Source organism: Hypanus sabinus, unplaced genomic scaffold (assembly GCF_030144855.1).
Source record: "Hypanus sabinus isolate sHypSab1 unplaced genomic scaffold, sHypSab1.hap1 scaffold_1101, whole genome shotgun sequence".
NCBI lineage: Eukaryota > Metazoa > Chordata > Chondrichthyes > Myliobatiformes > Dasyatidae > Hypanus > Hypanus sabinus.
Window position 1 is genome coordinate 31,094 of NW_026779158.1, and position 23,436 is coordinate 54,529.

Below are 23,436 nucleotides of genomic sequence, written 5' to 3' on the forward strand. Positions count from 1 at the left end.
CCTTCATGCAGGATATGACACATCCACACCCACTTTTTGCCTCCTGTGGGCAATCCAGTTCTGGCTACACAAGGCAATGACGCCTTAGATCCCATGCCTCTTTACTTCCTCAATAAGCCACCCACGGGGTAACAATTACCCTTATAATCTTCGAGTTCCCTAACATTAACAAACAATATGAAACTCTTTCGTAAGCTTGTCCTTTCTTCTTGACAGAGATTCCTCACTCTCCGATCACTTCCGACCGAGACTGGAGGACGCTTTGGGATCAATATCAGGAGATGAACATTATCGACGAAATGTTCATGTGTTGCATTGGACCGTTGAATCCAGGATAACCGCGGATTCCCTTCTGGTTCTCTGGCAGACCAACTGTCTCAAGTATGCTGACAGCCTTAAAAAATTCTCTCTATCCTCGAAAGCAAATTCTTCTGCCAACTGTTGTCCAGCAGGATAGGTGGGGTAAAATCCTGCGTCCCCCGCTCCTAATCTTAAGGAGCAGAGAGAGAAAGAGAGAGAGAGAGGGAGAGATCGAACCGGGGTGAGTGTGGGTTGAGGGAGTTTCACTCTGTCTTAATGTTTGTTTCTCGCACACTCTCCCTCTCTCCCCTTGTATTCCGACTCACCTGTCTTTTGCCCTGCCGCCTGTTTCACACACTCCCTCTACCCCGTCCTATCCTGTATTTTCCCTTCGCCTCTCTGCGTCTCAGTGAAACTGCCCTGCCGCTAATCCATTACAACACGGAAAAAAGTCCATCTTGACCCTTCTCTTCCGTGCCGAACGTTTATCTCACCAGGTCATTGAATCCCTATCCTCCCTAATTGTTTCCGTTGTCTTACACAATTCAAGACACTTAGAGCATAGAATAGTACAGCACAATCCTGGCGCTTCGGCCCACAATTTTGTGCCGACCCCCAAACCCCGCCTCCCATATAACTCACAACCTTCCTAGTAGGTCTGTCTAGTAGTCTCTTAAACGTCATTAGTGAATCTGCCTCCACCATTGACTCAGGCAGTGCATTCCATGCACCAACGAATCTCTGATTGAAAAACCTCCCTCTGATATCCGCCTTCAACTTCCCTCCCCCTACCTTAAACCCATGTCCTCATGTTCTTACACTCTACCATTCCTTATCTTCCTCACCGGGACAAATTTAACCATAACATCCTGCAACAGCTCCTTCATCAGCGACCACATTTTCATAGTACATTTCCCTGCAAAAACATCATCCCAATTCACACCCGCAATTTCTAGCCTTACAGCCTCATAATTTGCCCTTCCCCAATTATTTTTTCTCCCTCTCTGATTCCATCTTTTCCCATATTAATACTAAAGTCTAAGCAGCGGTGATGACTGTCCCCCCGATGCTCACCCACTGACAGATATGTATCCTGACCCGGTTCGCTACCTAATACTAGATCTTGTGTGGTACCCCCCCCCCCCCCAGTCGGCCTGTCAACATACTGTGACAGGAATCCATCCTGGACACACTTAACAAAATCTGTCCCAGCTAAATCCTTGGAAATAATCAAGTGTCAATCAATATTCGGGAAGCTAAAATCACCCATGATAACAACCCTGTTATTTTTGCACCTTTCCGAATCTGCCTCCCAACCTGCCCCTCAGTATCTCTGCTGATACCAGGGGGCCTATTGAATAACCTCAGTAGAGTAACAGCTCTTTTCCTGTTCCTGACCTCTACCCATACTGACTCAAAATAGGATCTTGCAACATTATTCACCCTTTCTGCAACTGTAATAGTATCCTTGACCAGTAATGCCACTCCTCCTCCCCTTTTTCCTGTCTTTGTATTCCTTTTAAAGCACTGTTTTCCAGGAATATTGAGAATCGATTCCTGCATTGGTGTCAACCAAGTTCTGTAATGGCCACTACATCATAATTCTATGTATGTATCCAAGCTCTCTCAACTCATCACATTGTACCTGATGCTTCAAGCATTGAAAAAACACACACTTTAGCCATTCTACCTGACTATCATTACACCCTTTATTCTGCTTCTCTTTCCTCAAAGACTTTCTATATGTTACATCTGGCTTTACTCCATGCACTTATTTCTGCGTTTTACTGCTTAGTGAATGCCGAAAAAAACGCTCCAACTCTCGGTCTCTCCACACACTCCACATCTCCCGACTCTCCTCACTCTCTGTGTCACAGGCAATTGTGGGGAGTATGAGGGAGAAATGACGTCTTGTATTACACCTCCCCCCTCCCACTGGATATCTATCAATAGTTCTGAGTCTGTTCACACCTCTGCGTGCACAGGCTGATTGTAAGTTTCCACTCCACTTGCTTCAGAGTCTGCAATCTTAATACCCTTTCTCTCGCCTCTGCTCTCCTCCTCCTATTTCCTCTAACCGCAGCGCTCCATCGGGTCACACAAACACACGCCATCTCTGAGAGGCACACTCAATTTGAGTCAACAGGGGTGTCAAAATACTGGGTATTGGTGAATGGGGAGAACGGAGGAGGGGTTGTGCACATTTTCTGACTCCATTAGAATGTGTTGTGACGATGCGTGAGCTGATTCTGTGACCCTAGAAATGTGTTCGTACTGTGTGGAGGACCGCGGGACTGTGTAATGCAACGATGTGGATGCAGATTCACTCTGTGTCTAACCCCGGGCCTGCGTGACGGGGCGGTGTGGAGGGAGATTCACCCTGTGTCTGGCTCTGGAAGTGTGTGATGGGACGGTGTTGAGGGAAATTCACTCAGTATCTAACATCGGAAGTGTGTGACCTCATCTGACTTGGTTTAGGGAGCTTATCGCTACGTCTGACACCGGGAGCGTGTGATGGGACGGTGTGGTCAGAGCTTCACTCTGTGTCTGACCTCGCAGTGTGTGTTGAAACAATATGGAGGGAGTTGCACTCTGTGTATCATCCCGGGGGTGAGTGATTGATCTTTGCGGAGCGAGCGTTACTCAGTGTACGTTTCCAAGAGTGTGTGATGGTGTTGTATGAAGGGATTCTCGCTCTGTTTTTGACTCCTGGCCAAGGTTCAGTGGATTTCGGCGTTTGAACAGACTCCAGTCAGAGACAGGGAGCAAGAAAATGGTGCCTCACAGGCTCTGCTCTAACGGCTGAATCTGAACACCCTTTCTGTGCCCCCACATTCCTTCCCTTCCTTCCTCTTGTCAAAGCACACCATTCCTTCTTTATGATTTTTTTATAATATATTTTGCTGAAGGAACGACACAATATAGAAAGCATATTGGATTACTTTTTCCTCCATTTTGCTTTTGTATCTTATCCCTAAACAAATTTCCTCTCACCCGCCGACCACGAACATACAATGAGAGCAAATGTATTTACAATACAACACTACACAAATACAAGTACGGACATTTCACAGCCACACTCCCACACTACTTCAAGACGAAGTTCCACACACATCTACAACATCTCAGATGATCCAGAATACACTCATTTTGCAATTGATCAAGCGCCCTGTGAAGGAAACAGTATGCGTGTTAAGAGGGAAATAAATTCCAAAATACAATCAAATGCCCTCCACTAGTAGGTAATTCCTTAAGACTCCCAAAATATGCAAGGCCCCCATTTCGAATATAACATTCTGACTGACGCCCTCAGAGTGAATTTAATCTTTTATAATTTCAGAAAAAAAAAACATTACGCCCTCTAACCAAGCAGCTGCAGATGGGGGAGTGGCAGATTTCCAGACCAGCAAGATTCTCCTACGGGCCAAAAGCGATGTAAATGAAATGATATCCGACTCGTTTGCATTGAAACCCAAAACATCCTCTGCCTCACCAAATACAGCTATAAGCGGGCAAGTTCTCAGTGTCACCCCCGAACCCTAACGGACAATTTTGAAAACCTGACCGAGGGCATTTTTCGGCAAGAAATCTCCTCCCTCCCATCCTATGTTAGCCTATCGTACATCTTATCCGATTCCGGCGACTTCCACAACTTGATCTTTTCAAAAGCTCCAGCAAATCCTCTTTCTTAGTATCTACATGCGCAAGCTGTTCAGTCTGCTGCCAGTCACTAGTCACTTCTATCACCAAGATCCTCCTCCACAGGGAATACTGAAGAAAACTATTCATTAAGTACCTCTGCTATTTCATCCGGTTCAATACTCAATTTCCCACTGTCATCCTTGATGCGTCCGATTCTTTCACGTCTTATCCTCTGGTCACGATTTCGTCTAAATGTCCATGTCTTGCATTGGAATGTTGAATCCAGGATAAACGCGAATTCCCTTCTGGTCATCAGACAGAACACTTGTCTCAGGAATGCTTACACCCTCAACAAAATCCTCACTATCCCCGAATTCTTCTGCCAGCTTTTGACCAGCAGGAAAATCCCCCATCCCTCGGTCCTAAACTTAAGGACTGAGAACGAGAGTGAGAGAGAGAGAGAGAGAGAGAGAGAGAGAGAGAGAGAGAGAGAGAGAGAGAGAGAGAGAGAGAGAGAGAGAGAGAGAGAGAGAGGGGTGGGGAGATACACATAGACATACAGAAAGATAGAGAACGAAATATTCTGTGTCTGACCCCGGGAGTGTATGATGGGACCTTGTGGACGGAGATTCACTCTGTCTGACCCGGGAGTGTGTAATAGGAATGTGTGGATGGAGCTTCCCTCAGTGCTCAGTGTCTGTTCCTGGGACAGTGTGATGGGACGGGGTGGACGGAATATCTTTCTGTGACTGACCCCGGGAGTGTGTGATGGGACGCTCTCAATACAACCCCTATGGAATGTGATGAGGATGGGGGAGTGGGAGATGGACTCAGCCTTCTTAAAAAGTTGGACTTAAAAGATGGACTCAGCCTTCTTAAAAAGTTGAGACGCTGCAGGGCTTTCTTTGCTATGGAGCTGGTGATGAGGGATCAGTTGAGATTCTCCGTCAGGTGGACACCAAGAAATTCGGTGCTCTTGACGATCTCTAAAGAGGAGCCGTCAATGTTCAGCGGAGAGTACTCACTCCGTGCCCTCCTGAAGCCAACAGACATCTCTTTTGTTTTGTTCGCATTAAGAGACAGGTTGATTGCTCTGCCCCAGTCCGTTAATTGAAGAATATCTTGGGGTTTATCTTTCCGCTGCTCGCCAAGACTTTCACAAGTCCCCTTTTTGCTCTTCTCAGCTCCTTATAAGCTCCTTTCTTGGTACCCTATATTCCTAATTAGAGCCTTCTGACCCTTGTTTCCGAAACCTCATTTATGCTCTCTTCTTCCACCTGACTAGATTTTTCACTTCACTTTTCCCACACGGTTCCTTCACCCTACCATTCACTATCTTCCTCACCGGGATAAATTTATCCCTAACATCCTGCAAGAGATCCTTAAACATCGACCACGTGTCCGTAGTACACTTCCCTGCAAAAATATCATCCCAATTCACACACGCAATTTCTAGCCTTACAGCCTCATAATTTGCCCTTCCCCAATTAAAAAGAAATGCCCTCTCCTCTCTGATTCTACCATTTTCCATGTTAATACTAAATGCCAGGGAGCATTGAACACAGTCCCCCAGATGCTCACCACTGACAGATCTGTGACCTGACCCTCTTCGCCACATAATACTAGATCTAGTCTGGCAATCTCCCTAGTCGGCCTGTGAACATACTGTGACCGGAATCCATCCTGGACACACTTAACAAAATTTGTCCCACCTGAACCTTCGGGACGAATCAAGTGTTAATCAATATTCGGGAAGATAAAATCACCCATGATAAAAACCTTGTTATTTTTTGAACTTTCCAAATCTGCTCCGAGGTATCTCTGCTGCAGCGAGGTTCCCTATAGAATACACACCGGTGAGTAACTGCTCCTTTCCCCTTCCTGACGTCCAACCATACTGTATCAAATGAGGATCCTGCTACATTCCCCACCCTTTCTGCAGCTGTAATATTATCCTTGCCCAGTAATGCCACCCCTCCTCACCTTTTCCCCCCTCTGTCTCCCTTTTAAAGCACTGAGACCCAAGAATATTGAGAATCCGTTCCTGCCTTGGTGTCAGCCAAGTCTCCGTAATGGCACCTACATTTTAATTCCATGCAGGTATCAAAGCTCTCAGTTCATCACATTTATTCCTGATGCTTCTTGCGTTGAACTATACACACTTTAACCCTTCAACATTACTACATTTACATCCTTTATTCGGCTTCTCTTTCCTCAAAGCCTTTCTATATGTTAGATCTGGCTTTACTCCATGCACTTATTTCTGCTCTTTTACTGTTTCTCCTTAGTGAATGCCGAACAACACGTTCTAAATCTCGGTCTCTCCCCACCCCCAACCTCCCCGACTCTCCTCACTCTCTGTGTCACAACCAATTGTGGAGAGTATGAGGGACAATTGACGTCTTTTGTTACACCTCCCCCCTTCCACTGGATAGCTATCAAAAGTTCTGAGTCTGTTCACACCTCTGCGTGCATAGGCGGGTTGTTAGTTTCCACACCACTTGCTTCTGTGTCTACAAAATTAACACATTTGCTCTCGCCTCAACTCTCCTCCTCCTATTTCCTCTACCTGCAGCGCACCATCCGATCACACAAACACACGCCATCTCTGAGAGGCACACTCAATTTGAGTCAACAGGAGTTTCGAAATACTGGGTATTGGTGAGTGGGAAGAACGGAGGAGGGGTTGCGCACTTTTTCTGATTCCGTTAGAGTGTATTGTGATGATGCGTAAGCTGATTCTCTGACCTTAAAAATCTGCACATACTGTGTGGAGGAAGCCTCACTCGGTGACTGACCGCGGGAGTGTGTGATGGGACGGTGTGGAGGGAGATTCACTCTGCGTCTGATCCCGGGAGTGTGTGAAGGGACGGTGCGGAGGGAGAATCACTCTCTATCTGACATCCAGAGTGTGTGATGGGACGGTGCTGAGGGATATCCACACTGTGTCTAACCCCGGGACTGTGTGACGGGGCGGTGTGGAGAGAGATTCACCCTGTGGCTGGCTAAGGGAGTGCGTGATGGGACGGTGCTGAGGGATATCCACACTGTGTCTAACCCCGGGACTGTGTGACGGGGCGGTGTGGAGAGAGATTCACCCTGTGGCTGGCTCCGGGAGTGCGTGATGGGACGGTGCTGAGGGATATCCACACTGTGTCTAACCCCGGGACTGTGTGACGGGGCGGTGTGGAGAGAGATTCACCCTGTGGCTGGCTCCGGGAGTGTGTGATGGGACGGTGCTGAAGGAGTTTCACTCTGTGTGTGACCTCGGAGTGTGTGTTGAAACAATATGGAGGGAGTTGCACTCTGTGTATGACCCCGGGCGTGTGTGATGGATCGTTGTGGAGGGAGCGTTACACAGTATATGTTTTTTAGGGGAGTGTGATGGGATTGTATGTAGGTATTCTCGCTTTGTCTTTGCCTCCTGGCAAAGGGTCAGTGGATTTCGGCGTTTAAACAGACTCCAGTCAGAGACAGGGAGCAAGAAAATGGTGCTTCACACGTTCTGCTCCAACGGCTGAAACTGAACACCCTTTCTGTGGCACAATCTCCTTCCCTTCCTTCCTCTTGTCAATGCACACCATGCCTTCACTATGATTTTTTTTACAATATATTTTGCTGAAGGAACGGCACAATATAGAAAACACAATGGATTACATTTTCCTCCATTTTGCTTTTGTATCTTATACCTGAACAAATCTCCTCTCAACCGCCCACCCCGAACATACAATGAGAGCTAATGTATTTACAATACAGCACTACACGAATACAAGCACGGACATTTCACAGCCATAACCCCACACTACAAGACGAAGTTCCACACACATCTACAACATCTCAGATGATCCAGAATACACTCATATTGCAATTGATCAAGCGCCCTGTGAGGGAAACCGTATGCGTGTTAAGAGGGAAGTGAATTCCCAAATACAATCAAATGCCCTCAACTAGTAGGTAATTCCTTAAGACTCCCAAAATATGACAAGCAAGGCCCCCATTTCGAATAGAACTTTCTCCCTGACGCCCGCAGAGTGAATTTAATCTTTTATAATTTCAGAAAAAAAATAATAAACATTACGCCTTCTAACCAGGCAGCAGCAGATGGGGGAGTGGCAGATTTCCAGACCAGCAAGATTCTCCTACGGGTCAAAAGCGATGTAAGTGAAATGATATCCGACTCGTTTGCACTGAAACCCAAAACTTCATGTGCCACAGCAAATACAGATATAAGCGGTCAATTCTCAGTGTCACCCCCGAAATCTCACTGATATTTTTGAAAAACTGGCCGAGGGCATGACCAAAAAGCATGTATTAAACCAGCCGGAGAGAAGGAACACCTGCTACAGCCAGCATTTGTCCCAGGATATATATCAGCACAGCTGGCATTACTTAAATGTACTGAGTTAAACTTTAAATTGTATGAGTCCGAGTCTTGCACATGATGACGAGGAATGAACCCTGTTCAGTGTTTTTGCCCAATATTCCTCAGCCAGATTCACACCAAGTTCATCCTTCCAGCTAGTCATAGTTTTGTTTAGATCTTGAACTCCCAAAGACATCAGCTGAGAGTATATTACAGAGATCAGCCCTTTATTATTAAAGCTAAGAGTGAGTTTGTCCCACAACATAGCAGGTGGTTGCTCAGGAAAAGAGCGAAGTTTTTCATTGACAAAGTGGAGAATTAGCAGGTATTGAAAAAAATGATTATGCGGAAGGCCATATTTACTGCAAAGGTTATCAAAACTATTAAATATTTTATCAGTGCACAAATCCTTAATGCGAATAAGACCGTTCAAACCATACTGTCTAACAGCTAAATTGAGTGAGGAGGGAAGACATAGATGGTTTCTATGAATGGTACCCAAAACTGAACTGATGTGAACGTATGATGGCAGCGAAATAGATGAAAAATTTTGAGGGTGGAGAGCACGACAGGGTTAGTTGTGAATTGAGCGGATTTCAATGGTAATATTCTATGACCCCTCTCCTAATAACTTGAAATAATGTAGTTGACTTAAGTGCAATAGAAAGAGGCTCCACTGCAATTGCAAAAAGTTTCTATGATTCTTAATTGAGTCAGTGAGCGGCTCGACGTCCTGGTCCATATATGTACGAATGAAATCGGTATGTTTGGGCAGGTGGTTCTGCAAAATGAGCTCAGGGATTTAGCTATTAAATTAAAGGACAAGACCACCACCCGTTCAAGTGTGCCCAGACCTAGGAAGTCAATATAGTTTAGTAGGTTGCTCAAGCTACGGTGCAGTTGGGAGTGCTTCAAAATTCATTGTCTTTATTCCAAGGAACGTGGGATGTCTACAGAAGAGATGGAAGACCGTTTACACATAAACTGGAGGGGAACTGATATCCTCGCGGGAAGGTTGGGCAGAAGTAGGGTTGAAAGTTTTTAGGAGAGTTTTCGAAATCGATTTACAGGGGCTCGGGATTCAGAGTTCATGAGCAGATAGCCTAGTCGACATGGAGACATGTTGTTAAGACTTAAGAAAAAGCCAGTAATCAATACTTTGTTTTTGATGTGACTGATGCCCTGAGCTCCGTATATTTCAATGCCCGAAGCTTCTCAGAAGCGCAGTTGAGCTCAGGGCATGAATCAACACATTGAGTATGACATTGCACCCATTATTCCGAATAGAGCGCAAGAGGAACAAGCAGGAATGCACGATTTTTCTGCAAGCAATCTCCTCCCTCCCCTCCCATGTTAGCCTGTAGGAAATCTCATCCGGTCCCGGCGACTTCTCCAACTTGATCTTTTCATAAGCTCCAGCACATCCTCTTTCATAGTATCTACGTGCTCCAGCTTTTCAGTCTGCTGCCAGTCACTAGTCATTTCTATCACCAAGATCCTCTTCCACAGGGAATACTGAAGCAAAGTCTGCATTCAGTACCTCTGCTATTTCATCCGGTTCAATACTTAATTTCCCACTGTCATCCTTGATGGGTCCGATTCTTTCACGTCCTATCCCCTTGCTTTTCACATACATGTAGAATCCTTTGGGAATTTCCTCAATCCTGCCGGCCAAGGCCTTACATGGCCCTTCTGGCTCTCCTTATTTCCAATTTAAGCTCCTTCCTATTAGCCTTATAATCTTCTAGATCTCTAACATTACTAGCTCTATGAACACTTGGCAAGCATTAATATTTTTCTTGACAGAGATTCTTCACTCTCCGATCACTTTTGAACGAGACAGAAGACTCTTTTGGATCAATATCAGAAGATAAACACGGACTTGTCACGATATCGTCTAAATGTCCATGAGTTGCATTGGAACGTTGAATCCAGGATAAATGTGAATTCTCTTCAGGTATTCAGACAAACCACCTGAAGAATGCTTACACCCTCAACAAAATCTTCACTATCCCCGAATTCTTCTGCCAGCTTTTGACCAGCAGGAAAGGTGAGGTAAAATCCCCCATCCCTCGGTCCTAAACTTAAGGACTGAGAACAGACAGAGAGGGAGAGAGAGAGAGAGAGAGGGGTGGGGAGATACACATAGACAGACAGAAAGATATAGAACGAAAGGCTGTGTCTGACCCCGGGAGTGTTTGATGGGACATTGTGGACGGAATTTCACTCTGTCTGAACAGGGAGTGTGTAATAGGAATGTGTGGATAGAGCTTCCCTCTGTGTCTGTCCCTGGGAGATTGTGATGGGACGGGGTGGAGGGAGTATCTTTCTGTGTCCGACCCCGGGAGTTTGTGATGGGACGCTCTCAATACAAATCCTATGGAATGTGATGAGGAATGGAGGAATGGGACTTTCCTCAGCCTTCGTAAAAAGTAGAGACGTTGTAGGACTTTCTTTGCTTTGGAGCTGGTGATGAGGGATCAATTGAGATTCTCCGTCAGGTGGACACCAAGAAATTTGGTGCTCTTGACGATCTCTAAAGAGGAGCCGTTGATGTTCAGCGGAGAGTACTCACTCCGTGCCCTCGTGAAGTCAACAACCATCTCTTTTGTTTTGTTCGCATTAAGAGACAGGTTGATTGCTCTGCCCCAGTCCGTTAATTGGGGTTTACCTTTAAACTGCTCGCCATGACTTTCTCATGTCCCATTTTTGCTCTTCTCAGCTCCTTATAAGCTCCTTTCTTGGTACCCTATATTCCTCAATAGAGCTATCTGACCCTTGTTTCCTAAACCTCATCTATGCTGTCTTCTTCCACCTGACTAGATTTTCCCCTTCACTTGTCCCCCATGGTTACTTTACCCTATCATTCTTTATCTTCCTCACCGGGATAAATTTACCCCTAACATACTGCAAGAGATCCTTAAACATCGACCACATGTCCGTGCTACATTTCCCAGCAAAAATATTCCAATTCACACCCGCAATTTCTAGCCTTACAGCCTCATAATTTGCCCTTCCCCAATTAACAAATGTCTTCTCCTCTCTGATTCTACCCTTTTCCAAGTTAATTCTAAAAGGCCAGGGAGCAGTGAACACAGTCTCATAGATGTTCACCCACTGACAGATCTGTGACCTGACCCGCTTCGCTACCTAATACCGATCAAGTCTGGCATTCCTTCTAGACGGCCTGTCAACATACTGTAACAGGAATCCATCCTGGACACACTTAACAAAATCTGTCCCATCTAAACCGTTGGGACTAATTAAGTGTCAATCAATATTCGGGAAGTCAAAATCACCCATGATAACAACCCTGTTATTTTTGCACCTTTCTAAATTTGCGTCCCAGACTGATCATAGGTACCTCTGCTGCTGCCAGGTGCCCTATAGAATACCCAACGGCGAGTAACTGCTCCTTTCCTCTTACTGACGACCAACCGTACTGACTCAAAAGAACATCCTGCTACATTCCCCACCCTTTCTGCAGATGTAAAATTATCCTTGACCAGTAATGCCAACCCTCCTCCCCTCCCCCCCCCCTGTATCCCTTTTAAAGCACTGAAACCCAAGAATATTGAGAATTCGTTCATGCCCTGGTGTCGGCCAAGTCTTCGTAATGGCCACTACATTATAATTCCATGTAGGTATTCAAGCTCTCAGTTCATCATCTTTGTTCCTGATGCTTCTTGCATTGAACTACACACACTTTAACCCTTCTACATTAATATCTTTACACCCTTTATTCTTCTTCTCTTTCCTCAAAGCCTTTCTATTTGTTAAATCTAGCTTTCCTCCGTGCACTTCTTTCAATGCTTCTCCTTACTGAATGCCGAAGAAAACGCTCCAAATCTCGGTCTCTCCCCACCCACAGAAATCCTGACTCTCCTCACTCTCTGTGTCACAGGCAATTGTGGGGAGCATGAGGGACAAATGACTTCATGTATTACACCTCCCCCCTTCCGCTGGATGTCTATCAAAAGTTCTGAGTCTGTTCACACCTCTGCGTGCAGAGGCTGGTTGTAAGTTTCGACACAAATTGATTCAGTGTCTGCAACCTTAACACAATTGCTCTCGCCTCTACTCTCCCCCTCCTATTTCTTCTACCCGCAGCGCACCATCCGCTCACACAAGCACACGCCATCTCTGAGAGGCACACTCAATTTGAGTCAACAGGAGTTTCCAAATACTGGGTATTGGTGAGTGTGGAGAACGGAGGAGGGTTGCGAACTTTTTCTGACTCCGTTAGAGCGTGTTGTGATGATGCGTCAGCTGATTCTCTGACCCTAAAAATGTGTACGTACTGTGTGGAGGAAGCCTCACTCTGTGACTGACCCCGGGAGTGTGTGATGGGACGTTGTGGAGCGAGATTCCTTCTGTGTCTGACCCCGGGAGTGTGTGATGTGACGGTGTGGAGGGAGATTCAATCTGTGTCTGACCGCGGGAGCTAGTTGTAGTTTTATTTAGATCTTGAACTCCCAAAGACATCAGCTGAGAGCATAGTACAGAGATCAGCCCTTTATTATTAAAGCTAAGAGTGAGTTTGTCCCACAACATAGCAGGTGGTGGTTCAGGAAAAGAGGAATCATTTTTCTTGACAAAGTGAAAAATCTGCAGTCATTGAAAAAAAATATATTATGCGGAAGGCCATATTTATTGCACAGGTTATCAAAGCACACATCCTTAATGCGCATAGGACATTTCAAACCCCATTGTCTAAAAACTGAATCGAGTGTTGAGCGAAGAAATAGATGTTTTTTTTTATTTATGAACGGTTCCAAAAACTGAACTGATGTGAAAGTACAGTAGCAGCGAAATTGAATAAAAATTTTGAGGGTGTAGAGCACTTCAATTAAGAGGACTTCAATGGCAATGATCTATGACCCCTCTCCTAACACCTTTAAATAACGTAGCTGATTTAAGTGCAATAGAAAGAGTCTGAACTGCAATTGCAAAAAGATTCTATGATTCATAATTGGGTGAGTGAGCAGCTCGACGTCCTTGTCCATACATGTACGAATGAAATCAATATGTATGGGAATGTGGTTCTGCAGAACGACGTCAGTGATTCAGCTATTAAATTAAAGGACAGGATCACCAACCGTCCCAGTGTGCCCAGACCTAGGAACGCCGTACAGTTTAGCATGTGGCTGAAGCTACGGTGTAGGTGGGAGGGCATGAAAATTCTATGTGCTTTTTCGAAGGAATGTGAAATATCTACAGAAGAGATGGAAGACGGCTTACATATAAACTGAAGGGGAACTGATATCCTAGCGGAAGCTTTCTCGGATATCCTAGAGGGAAGGTTTGTCAGTACTGTGCTTGAGAGCTTTTGGGAGAGTAGTTGAACTCGATTTGCAAGGGGATGGGATTTAGAGTTCGAGAGCAGATAGCGGAGTTGATATGGAGACTGATGTTGTTAAGACCTCAGGAAAAGGCAGGAATCAAACCGTTGTGCATCAAGCGACTTGTGCCCTGAGCTCCGTATATTTCAATGCAGGAAGCTTCTGAGAAGCGCACTTGAGCTCAGGGCGTGAATCAACACAGTGAATATGATATTGCAGCCATTATTGCGAATGGGTTGTAGGAGGAGCAAGCAGGACAGCACGATATTTCGTGTTTCCCTATTTTTAGACGTAAGAAAAAAGGCAGAATTACAGGAGGAGGGGTGACATTACAGTGATGAGCAAATGTCACCGCAAACACAGTCAGAACAGACAAGACAACTTTTCTAAGTGAGGCTTTATGGATGCAAATTTAGAAAACTTATAGCAGAATACAAACCCTGCGGCCCACAAAGTTGCGCCGAACATGTCCCTACCTTAGAAATTACTAGGCTTACACATAGATCTCTATTTTTCTAAGCTCCAGGTACTTATAAAAAAGTCTCTTACAAGAACTTATTTTATCCGCCTCCACCATCGTTGCCGGCAGCCCATCCCACGCACTCACCACTCTCTGCGTCTAACACTTACCCCGACATGTTCTGTGATCCTAGTCCCCAGCACCTTAAACCCGTGTCCTCTTGTGGCAAACATTTCAGCCCTGTAAAAAGCCAAAATATTATCCACACTATCAATGCCTCGCATCATCTTATGCTGCTCTATTAGGTAACCTCTGATCATCCGTCGCTCCAAGGAGACAAAGCCCGACTTTACTGAACCTATTATCATCGGGCGTGCTCCCCAATCCAGACAACATCTTTGTTAAACTCCTCAGCAATCTTTCTGTGGATTCCACATCCTTTCTTCGCTGAGGAGAACACAACTGAGCACCGTACTCCAAGTGGGGTCTGACCAGGGTCCTATATAGCTGCAACATTACCTTTCGGCGTCTAAATTTAGTTCCACGATTGATGAAACCCAATACGCCATGCGCCTTCTTAACCACAGAGTCAACCTGCGCAGTTGCTTTGAGCGTCCTATGGACTCGGACCCGAAGAATCCTCTGATCCTCCACACTGCCAAGAGTCTTACCACTAATGTCATATTCTTCTATCGTATTTGACCTAGCAAAATGATCCACTTTGGGTTGATATCCATCTGAGCCCAAATTTGCATCCTATAAATGTCCCGCTGTAAACTCTGACAGCCGTCCACACTATCTACAACACGTCCAGCCTTTGTGTCAGCAGCAAACTTACTAACCCTACCCTCTGCTTCCTCATCCAGGTCATTAAAAAAAAACACGTAGCATTAGGGTCCCAAAACAGGTCACTGGTGTCCGACTTCCATGCAGAATATGCCACGTCTAAAACCACACATTACCTTCTGTGTGCCAGTTTTGGATGCTGGAAACAATGCCTCCTTGAATCGCATGCCTCCTTACTTTCTCAATAAACATTGCCTGGACTAAGTTATCAAAAGCATTGCTGAAATCCATATACACTACATCTACTGCTCTTCCTTCCTCAATGTGTTTAGTCGCATTCTCATCAAATTCAATCAGGCTCGTACGGCACAACCTGCCCTTGACAAAGCCATGCTGACTATTTCTAGCCATATCATACCTCCCCAAATATTCATAAATCTTGCCTCTCAGAGTCTTCTCCATGACTTACCAGCCACTGAGTTAAGACTATCCCTGCTCCCTTTCTTAAATCAAGGAACAATATACGCAACTCTCCAATCGTTCGGAACCTCCGTAGTCTCCATTGACGATGCAAATATCATCGCAAGAGGATTAGAAAGCCGGTCCCTTGCCTGCCATTGTAGCTTGGGGTTAATTTCATACGGGCCCGGAGACTTATCCAACATGATGATTTCCAAAATCTCTAGCATATCAAGATCAAAGCCTCTCATCATGTGATACACCTTATCAGGTCGTTTCTCATCCTCCGACTCTGCAAGGAAAGATGGCCGAATTCACTCAACCTATTCCCATAAGGCATGCACCCGAAACCAGGGAACACCCTTGCCAATCTCCTCTGCATCCTTTCCATCGTTTCCACATCCTTCCCTTAGTGAGGCGACCAGCTCTGAACACAGTCCTCCAGGGAGCGTCTGCCCAGTGTCCTATAAATTTGCAACATTGCCTCTCTGTTTGTAAACTCCGTCTCACGATTGATGAAGGTCAATACACCGTACGCTTTCTTAACCACAGAGCCAACCTGTGCAGCTGCTTTGAGTGTCCTATGGACTCGATCCCAAAGATCTCTCTGATCCACCACACTGCCAATAGTCTGAACATTAATACTATATTCTGTCATCATATTTGACCTACAAAAGTAAAGGCCTGGCGCTTACCCGAGTTGAATTCCATCTGCCACTTCTCTGTCCAGATGTGTATCCTATGAATGCCCCGCTGTAAGCTCTGACAGACATACACCCCGAACATTTGTATCATCGGCAAATTTAAGAACCGCAGCTCCAGATCCCCATCCAAATCATGCATGCAATCACGTAGAGTTGTGGTCCAAGAACAGATCGCTGAGGAACTCCACTGTTCGCCGGCTCCCATGCAGAATATAACACGACTGGAACCTATCGTTGCCTTCTGTGGGCAAGCCGGTTCTGGATACACAAAGCAATGTCTCCATAGTCCACGTGTCTCCTTACACGGGATGCATGATCAAATGTTGGGTGAAATCAAATTGAACTACAACTACTGCGCTACCTTCATCAATTTGTTCAGTCCATTCTCGAAAAAAAATCAGGCTGGCAGAGCACAACCTGCCTTTGACAAATCCATGCTGACTTTTACCAATCATATTATGCCTCTTCAAATGTTCATATATACTGCCGCTCAGGATCTTCTCCATCAACTTACCAACCACTACAGTAAGACTCAATCGTCTATCTCTTCTCCCTTTCTTGAATCAGGGAACAACATCCACAACCCTCCATTCCTCCGGAATCTCTCACATCCACATTTATGAGACAAACATCTCGCCAGAGGCTCAGCTTCTCCTCTCTTCCGTAGGTTCGCACAGTAGTTTGGTCTTCCTTTCCAGGCGACTTTTGCAGATTGATGTTTTCTAAATGCTCCAGCATATTATCGTTATTAATATCTACATGCTCAAGCATTTCAGTCTGTTCTAAGACATCCTTAATATCAGCAGAATCCTTTATCCAAGTGAATACCGAAGCAAAGTATTCATTATGTACCTCTGCTCTCTCTTCCTGTTCCATATACACTTTTGCACTGTCACCTTGAATCGTCCGAAACTCTCAAGTCTTATCCACTTGTTCATCACATGCCTATAGAGAGCCCTGCAGTTAACCTTAATCCTGTATTGTGAGGCTTTCTTATGTCCCATTCCGGCTCTCCTGATTTCTTTCTTAGGGTTCCCCTGCTAGCTTTATAATTTTCTAGATCTCTGTCATCAACTCGTTTTTTGAACTTTTCGTCAGGCCTTCTGTTTTTCTTGACTAGATTTATAAAGCCTTTGCACACCACGGTTCCTGTACCCAACCAGCCTTTCCCTTTCTCATTGGAACGTACCTCTGCAGAACTGCACGCAAATATCCCTGAACATTTGTCTCATTTCTTTCGAACATCTCTGAGAGCAATTGATCACAATTGAGCCATAACCACAGTGAGTGGCGTTGCTGGCTTGAAGGGCCGAATGGCCTACACCTGCACCTATTGACTGTTGTCTGTTATCAATTGATGCTTCTAACTTCTTGCCTGATAGCCTCATATTTTTCCCTACTGCAATTAAACGCTTTGCTAAGTTATCTGTCCCCATCCTTCTCCAATGCTATGATAAAGGACGTAAGTGTGTGAATAATGTCTCCTTTGGAGATATGATGTTGTGGCCATTACAGAGACTTCGATGGCTCAGGAACAGGAAAGTTTTCTTCAAGTGCCGGGGTTCAGATATGTCACAAAGGACAGGGAGGGAGGCAAAAGAGATCTGGGGGCGTGGCACTGCTGACCGTGATACTGTCACGGCTGCAGAAAAGGTGAACCCCGTGAAGGGTTTTTTTCTACGGAGTCTCTGTCAGTGCTAGTTAGGAACAGGAAGGGGTCAATTACTTTACCGGGTGTTTTTTTTTAGGCCGCTCAATAGTAACAGGGATATCGAGGAGCAGACAGGTAAACAGATACTTGAAAGGTGTAGTAATAACAAAGATGTCCTGATGGGAGATTTTTATGACACAAATATCAATCGGCATCTCCCCACAGCAAGGGGTTTAGATGAAATGGTTTGTTAGGTGTGTTCAGGAAGGTTTCTTGACACAATATTTGGATAAGCCCACTAAAGGAGATGTTGCATTCATTTGGTATTGGGAAATAAACCTGGTCAGCTGTCACAACTCTCAGTCGGAGAGATTCTTGGAGTCAGTGATCAGAATGCTATCTGCTTTACAATAGCAATGGGGAGAGATAAACACAGACAAGAAACGATCTTTGTTGGAGTAAGAGGAATTATCAGGGTATTGGATAGGAACCTGCAAGCTTAAATTGGAAACAAATGTTCTCAGAGAAAAAGTATTGCAGAAATGAGGCAAATGTTCAGAGGATATTTGTGTGGAGTTCTGCAATACTTTTTCTCTGTGTATTCAATGGGACAAGGAAGTTATGGAAGGGCAAAGGAACCGCGGTGAAAAAAGGCTGCACAACATCTAGTCAAGAAGAAAACAAAAGCTTCCAAAAGTTTGAGAGAGATACGTAATATCAGAGATCTGGAAGATTATAAGGCTAACAGGAAGGAGTTTAAGAAGGAAATTAGGAGATCGATAAGGGGCCATGAGAAATTCCTGGCGGGCAGGATTATGGAAAACCCCGAGGCTTTCCTGAAGTATGTGAAGAGTAAGAGAATAAGACGCGAACGAATAGGACCTATCAAGTGTGACAGTCGGAAAGTGTGTATGGAACCAAAGGAAATAGCAGAAACTTAACGAATATTTTGCTTCAAGTATTCACTATGGAAAAGGATCTGGGTGATAGTAGCGATCACTTGCAACATGTTGATATTCAGAAAGAGGATGGGTTTGAGCTTTTGGAAAACATTAAGTTGGTAAGTCGCCGAGACCGGATGAAATGTACCCCAGCCTACAGTGGAGGCGGGGGAGGGGATTACTGAGCCTCTGGCGATGACGTTTGCATCATCAGTGGGGACGGAAAAGATTCCAGAGGATTGGAGGTTTGCGGATGTTGCTTCTTTAACCAGAAAGGTTTCGAGATATCTCAGGGAATTACAGACCAGTGAGTCATAACTCAGCGGTTAGTAAGTGAATTGAGAAGATCCTGAGAGGCAGGATATATGAACATCTGGAGAGATTTAATATGATTAGGAATAGTCAGCATGGTTTTGTCAAGGGCAGTTCCTGCAGTCCGAGCCTGATCATTGTTTTGAGGATGTGACTAAACACATTGACGAAGGAAGAGCAATAGATGTAATGTAATGAATTTCAGCAAATCGTTTGATAGGGTTTCCCTGGAAGGATTATTGATGAAGTAAGGAAGCATGGAATCGAGGGAGGAAGGAGAAGTGAAGGAATAAGTAAGCTGGATATGGAAGTATATGGGAAGAGGAGGAAATAAAGCAGATTTGGTCGTATAAAGAAAAAAGGTGTGGAAAAGAGAGGAAGTGGAGAGAGAAGGTGCGTGATAGAGAAGTCGTTGAGGTGGGGAAGGTGAGTGGGACAGTAGGAGCCAGTGCCATGCGAGGGTGGGAGAAGGAAGAGAGTGATTGAGGGAAACGACAGGAAGAGGATGAGTGGGAGACGGAAGGAGGAAGGTGTGGTGGGAGAGAACGGGAACTCGGAGGCAGGATGGGAGGAAGGGGGGAGAGACGCGGGAGATGGGATGAAGGAGATTTAGGGGGACATTGGGAAGGGAGGGAAATACAGAAAGCATCTGTGAGTGTGTAAGCTCTTCAGCGTGTCAGGGCGACAGGGGTGTTGCGTGCGGAAAGAAGAAAAAGAGAGGGGCAGATGCGGGATAGTGTGCAATAAGAATGGAGAAGAAGAGACAGTGGGGCAAAGTTGGGCGAGAGGAGGCAGAGAAAAGAGCAATGGTTGAGGAGGGGAGGAAGATGGGATAGAAAGAGAGTGAATCGGGGAGGGAAGAGGGAGAATGAAAAGGGGAATGTGGGGGAAGTTTGTCGAAGAAGAACGAGAGGAAAAGGCAGAGAATTCCACGGAATAAGGAGGGAGTTAGAGAGAGTGCGCCACTGGTCGAGGAAAGCGAGGAAAGCCTGTGAAGGGAAGGAGTTTCGAGGAGAGCTGTTCACCTCACTCTGAGGGAGGTGGGTTATGGGTGATTCTCCTGCTGCCCTGCATTCTCGCATTCAGGGAGTCTGAAGCCCCTACCATGAGCAGTAGCAATGGGAGCATCCAATGCTTAAAACGGGAATCAGCTGGCGGTGCATTTGTCCTGGATAATTAAGGCTCTGTTTGATAAGAAAATCCCTCGTACGTTCCCTCCTTCCTCATTCCTGCCCTCTTCCTCACCTGGCCTCCTCCAAATCCTTTCCTTTCTTTGTTTCTACTTCGATTCCACATTCTCTCCATCCTCCCAGAATCTCTCACCCATCTCCACCGCGCTGTCCATTCTTCCTCTCCTCCTCTCTGCTGACTTGTTCCCCCCTGACCTCAACTCCGTTCACCAGCCCTCTCTCACCAATCACTTTCCAACTCTCCCCCCTTTATTTCTCCAAGTCTCACCCTCTCCGCTCACTTTTCCCCAAGTCCATCACTCCTTCCTCCCTGCTCTCTCCACATTTCCCGTCTCTCTCTCCCTTCGCCCCAGTCTGTCCATTGTCACCCACCTCTCTATCTCTACCCGACACCGAATCTTCCCCTCTTTCTCCCCCTCTCATTACTCGTCCCCCAACCACTCTCATTTCTCACGACCACCCTCTGCAACACCCCCAATCTCTCTGCTCCCCGCACTTCCTCCCCCTGCTCTCGGTTCCTCTATTTATCAGCTTCCCATCATGCATTGATTGTTACCGGTCTAACCCACTTGTTAACACAGGCTTCCTCTGACAACGGTTGCTTCGCCTATCTGAGCTCAGAGACGTAGAGAATCCCCGGCAGGATGGACACGAGCGTGAGTTACATGACTGTGAATATGGGAAGAAAGGACTCACGGTCTCCTTCCCCAGGTGAGTGCGGCAGAGACAGGCGACGGATCTGTTCTGCAGCTTATCCTGGTGTGCGTGATCGGACGGGTGGAGGAAGTTTCACACTATGTCTGCCTGGGTGTGTGTGATACGTGAGTGTGGAGGGAACTTCACTCTGTGACTGAAACCGGGAATGTGTGATGGGAAGGTGTGGAGGGAGATTCTCTCAGTGTCTGACCTCGGGAGTGTGTGATGGGACGGTGCGGAGGAAGATTCTCTCTGTCTCTGAACCGGGATTGTGTGATAGGACTGTGTGGAGGGAGATTCACTCTGTATCTGACACAGTGAGTGTGTGTTGGGACGGTGTGGAGGAGATTCACTCTGTGTCTAACCCTGGGAATGTGTGATGGGACCATGTGGAGGGAGAATCACTCTGTGTCTGACCCTGGTAGTATGTGATGTGACGGTGTGGAGGAAGATGCACTCTGTGTCTGACCCCGGGAGTGTGAGATGGGGCGGTGTGGAGGGAGATTCACTCTGTCTCTGACCCCGGGAGTGTGTGATGGGACGGTGTGGAGGGAGATTCACTCTGTATCTGACCCCGGGAGTGTGATATGGGGCAGTGTGGTGGGAGATTCAGTCTGTGTCAGACTCTCGCTGTTCTATCCCCAGATGAACCTGATGTATCGTACGCGGAAGTTAATTTCAAACCCCTCTCGGCACCCCGAGTCCGGACAGATCGAGGTCAGTTTCATCTTTGTTGGTTTGAACCTGTTTAGCTGACGTGCCCAAACCTGTCGAGAGATATCCGGGCAAACGTACCTAATGATTGCCTGTTTGAGCATAAGGCGTAGGGAACGCGTGGCAGAGATGATGGTGTGGTAAACATTGTGGGAGGGACGGTGGAGAGGGTGCTGTGAGGAGTGAACTCCCTTGGAGGGGCGTTGCAGAAGGCCAGCCGTGGGATGGTTTGAGGAGAGTGGGCTGTGAGAAGGCTCGGTGAGGAGAAAAAGCATGGGATGTGCCTTGTGGAGGAAGGGGTGATGAGGAGCGAGCGCTGTGGGATGGGGTTGCGGAGATGTGTGAGCGCCGTGTGGGTGTAGTCAGGAGGGTACGCGGTATAAATCCTTAACCACTCTCTCACTTTCATTAACCCCACTCTCTTTTCGTTCTTTCCAGTTCTTTCCCCTTCCACACCACTCACACCCTCTCCGCTTTTCGTCTCTCCCCTTTGCCCTCTCCCCGTTTCCCCCACTCTCTACCATTGTCCCGTTCTCTTCGCTCTCTCTCATTGTTTCCTCTCCCTCCCGTCTCTCCTCTAACACTATACCGTCTCTACGACTCTCAGTCTCACCCTCGCGGTCTTTTCCTCTCTCACCGCTCCATCTCATCCTTCCCCGTCCGCCCATCCCTGACTTCCAACCTCGCTCTGTCCCTATATTTGCCCCTCAACTCCCGTCACGCCCTCTCCTCCTCTCTATCCACGGCTCTCTTCCTTTCCCTGTCGTTCCTTCCCCTAGTTCTTCTCCCTCCCTCTCAAATTCTCTTTTTATCTCTTCCCCATCCCACTCCCACTTTTCTCCTCCCCACACACTCCTTTCTCTATCCCCCTCCCTTTCCCCCTCTCACACCTCTCCCTGACCTCTCACTGCTCCCGACTCTCTGCCCTGTCCCACCCCCTCTCTCTCCGGCTCTTTCACCCCGTTCTCCCTCCCCATTCCTTCTCTGCATCATCCCGCCCATCGCCCCTGTCGCTACCTCCTTCTCTATGTCGATCGCTCTCCTCTGCTGCCCCGGTCTCTCCTCTCTCTACCCTTCTCCCTCACACACTCTCCCGCATTCTCACCACTTCCTCGTGTTCACGCTCTTCTTCATCTGCTCTCCCTCTTCCAGACGGTCTGAACTCCACCTACTCAGAGCTGAACTTTCGGAAAGAGGAACTCCGCATCGATGAGCGCGAAGATCCTCCCCTTGCCTCGGGATCCAGCGGGCTGTCAGCCACTGCACACACAGGTCAGAGTTCACAAAGATGACGTCAATCTGGATGGGTCTCGTGTCATACTCCCAAGTGTCCAAGTTCCTAATGCATCTTTCTCGACCACTTCCTCTGTCAGTTCATCCCATAGACTGACCAAGGAATAAAATCACGACCTGCCCGACCATTCGCCATGCCTCACTCCCCCGAGTCCAACATCCTCGTAAACCTTCCATCACAGTGGCCTTTCCTATATCCGGGCGACCAACACTGAACAACAGCGGCGTCAATGTACATCTGGTACGTGACCTCCCGACTCCTGTACCATCATCTTCCAGAACAGTGTAACATCAATGACCTTGTTAATGTGTAGATAGATTATATCTAGTCCCCGTGCTTGATTTGTCCTTCCCGTGCAAATTAGTTCGACAAATCTTCCTGGGTCTCAGTCCATCCAATATCTCTCTCCCTCCTCCATCTGCCACCCTGCGGACCTCCCCCCCCACTTTCTCCTACTACTCCTTTATTACTCCGTCTCTCCCTCCCTTCCTTTCTTCCATCTCCAAGAGTGATCTAACATCTGGGATCTTGTGACAGTATTTGATAAAGTCAGTGCACATGCTATCTACTAATCAGGACAAT

General features: G+C 46.5%; 1 protein-coding gene across 1 annotated transcript in view; it reads left to right on the forward strand.

Moving 5' to 3' along the window:
• The first annotated feature begins 221 nt into the window (after window positions 1-221).
• LOC132386343 (C-type lectin domain family 4 member A-like) overlaps window positions 222-23,436 on the forward strand; it is a 43,996-nt gene continuing 20,781 nt past the window's right edge. The window contains exons 1-6 of the mRNA XM_059958601.1: window positions 222-381; window positions 8,034-8,099; window positions 10,112-10,355; window positions 20,732-20,861; window positions 21,492-21,563; window positions 22,713-22,832. Of these exons, the coding sequence (XP_059814584.1) occupies window positions 20,795-20,861; window positions 21,492-21,563; window positions 22,713-22,832 (259 nt within the window). The 5' untranslated portion in view covers window positions 222-381; window positions 8,034-8,099; window positions 10,112-10,355; window positions 20,732-20,794. The remainder of the gene's footprint in view (window positions 382-8,033; window positions 8,100-10,111; window positions 10,356-20,731; window positions 20,862-21,491; window positions 21,564-22,712; window positions 22,833-23,436) is intronic.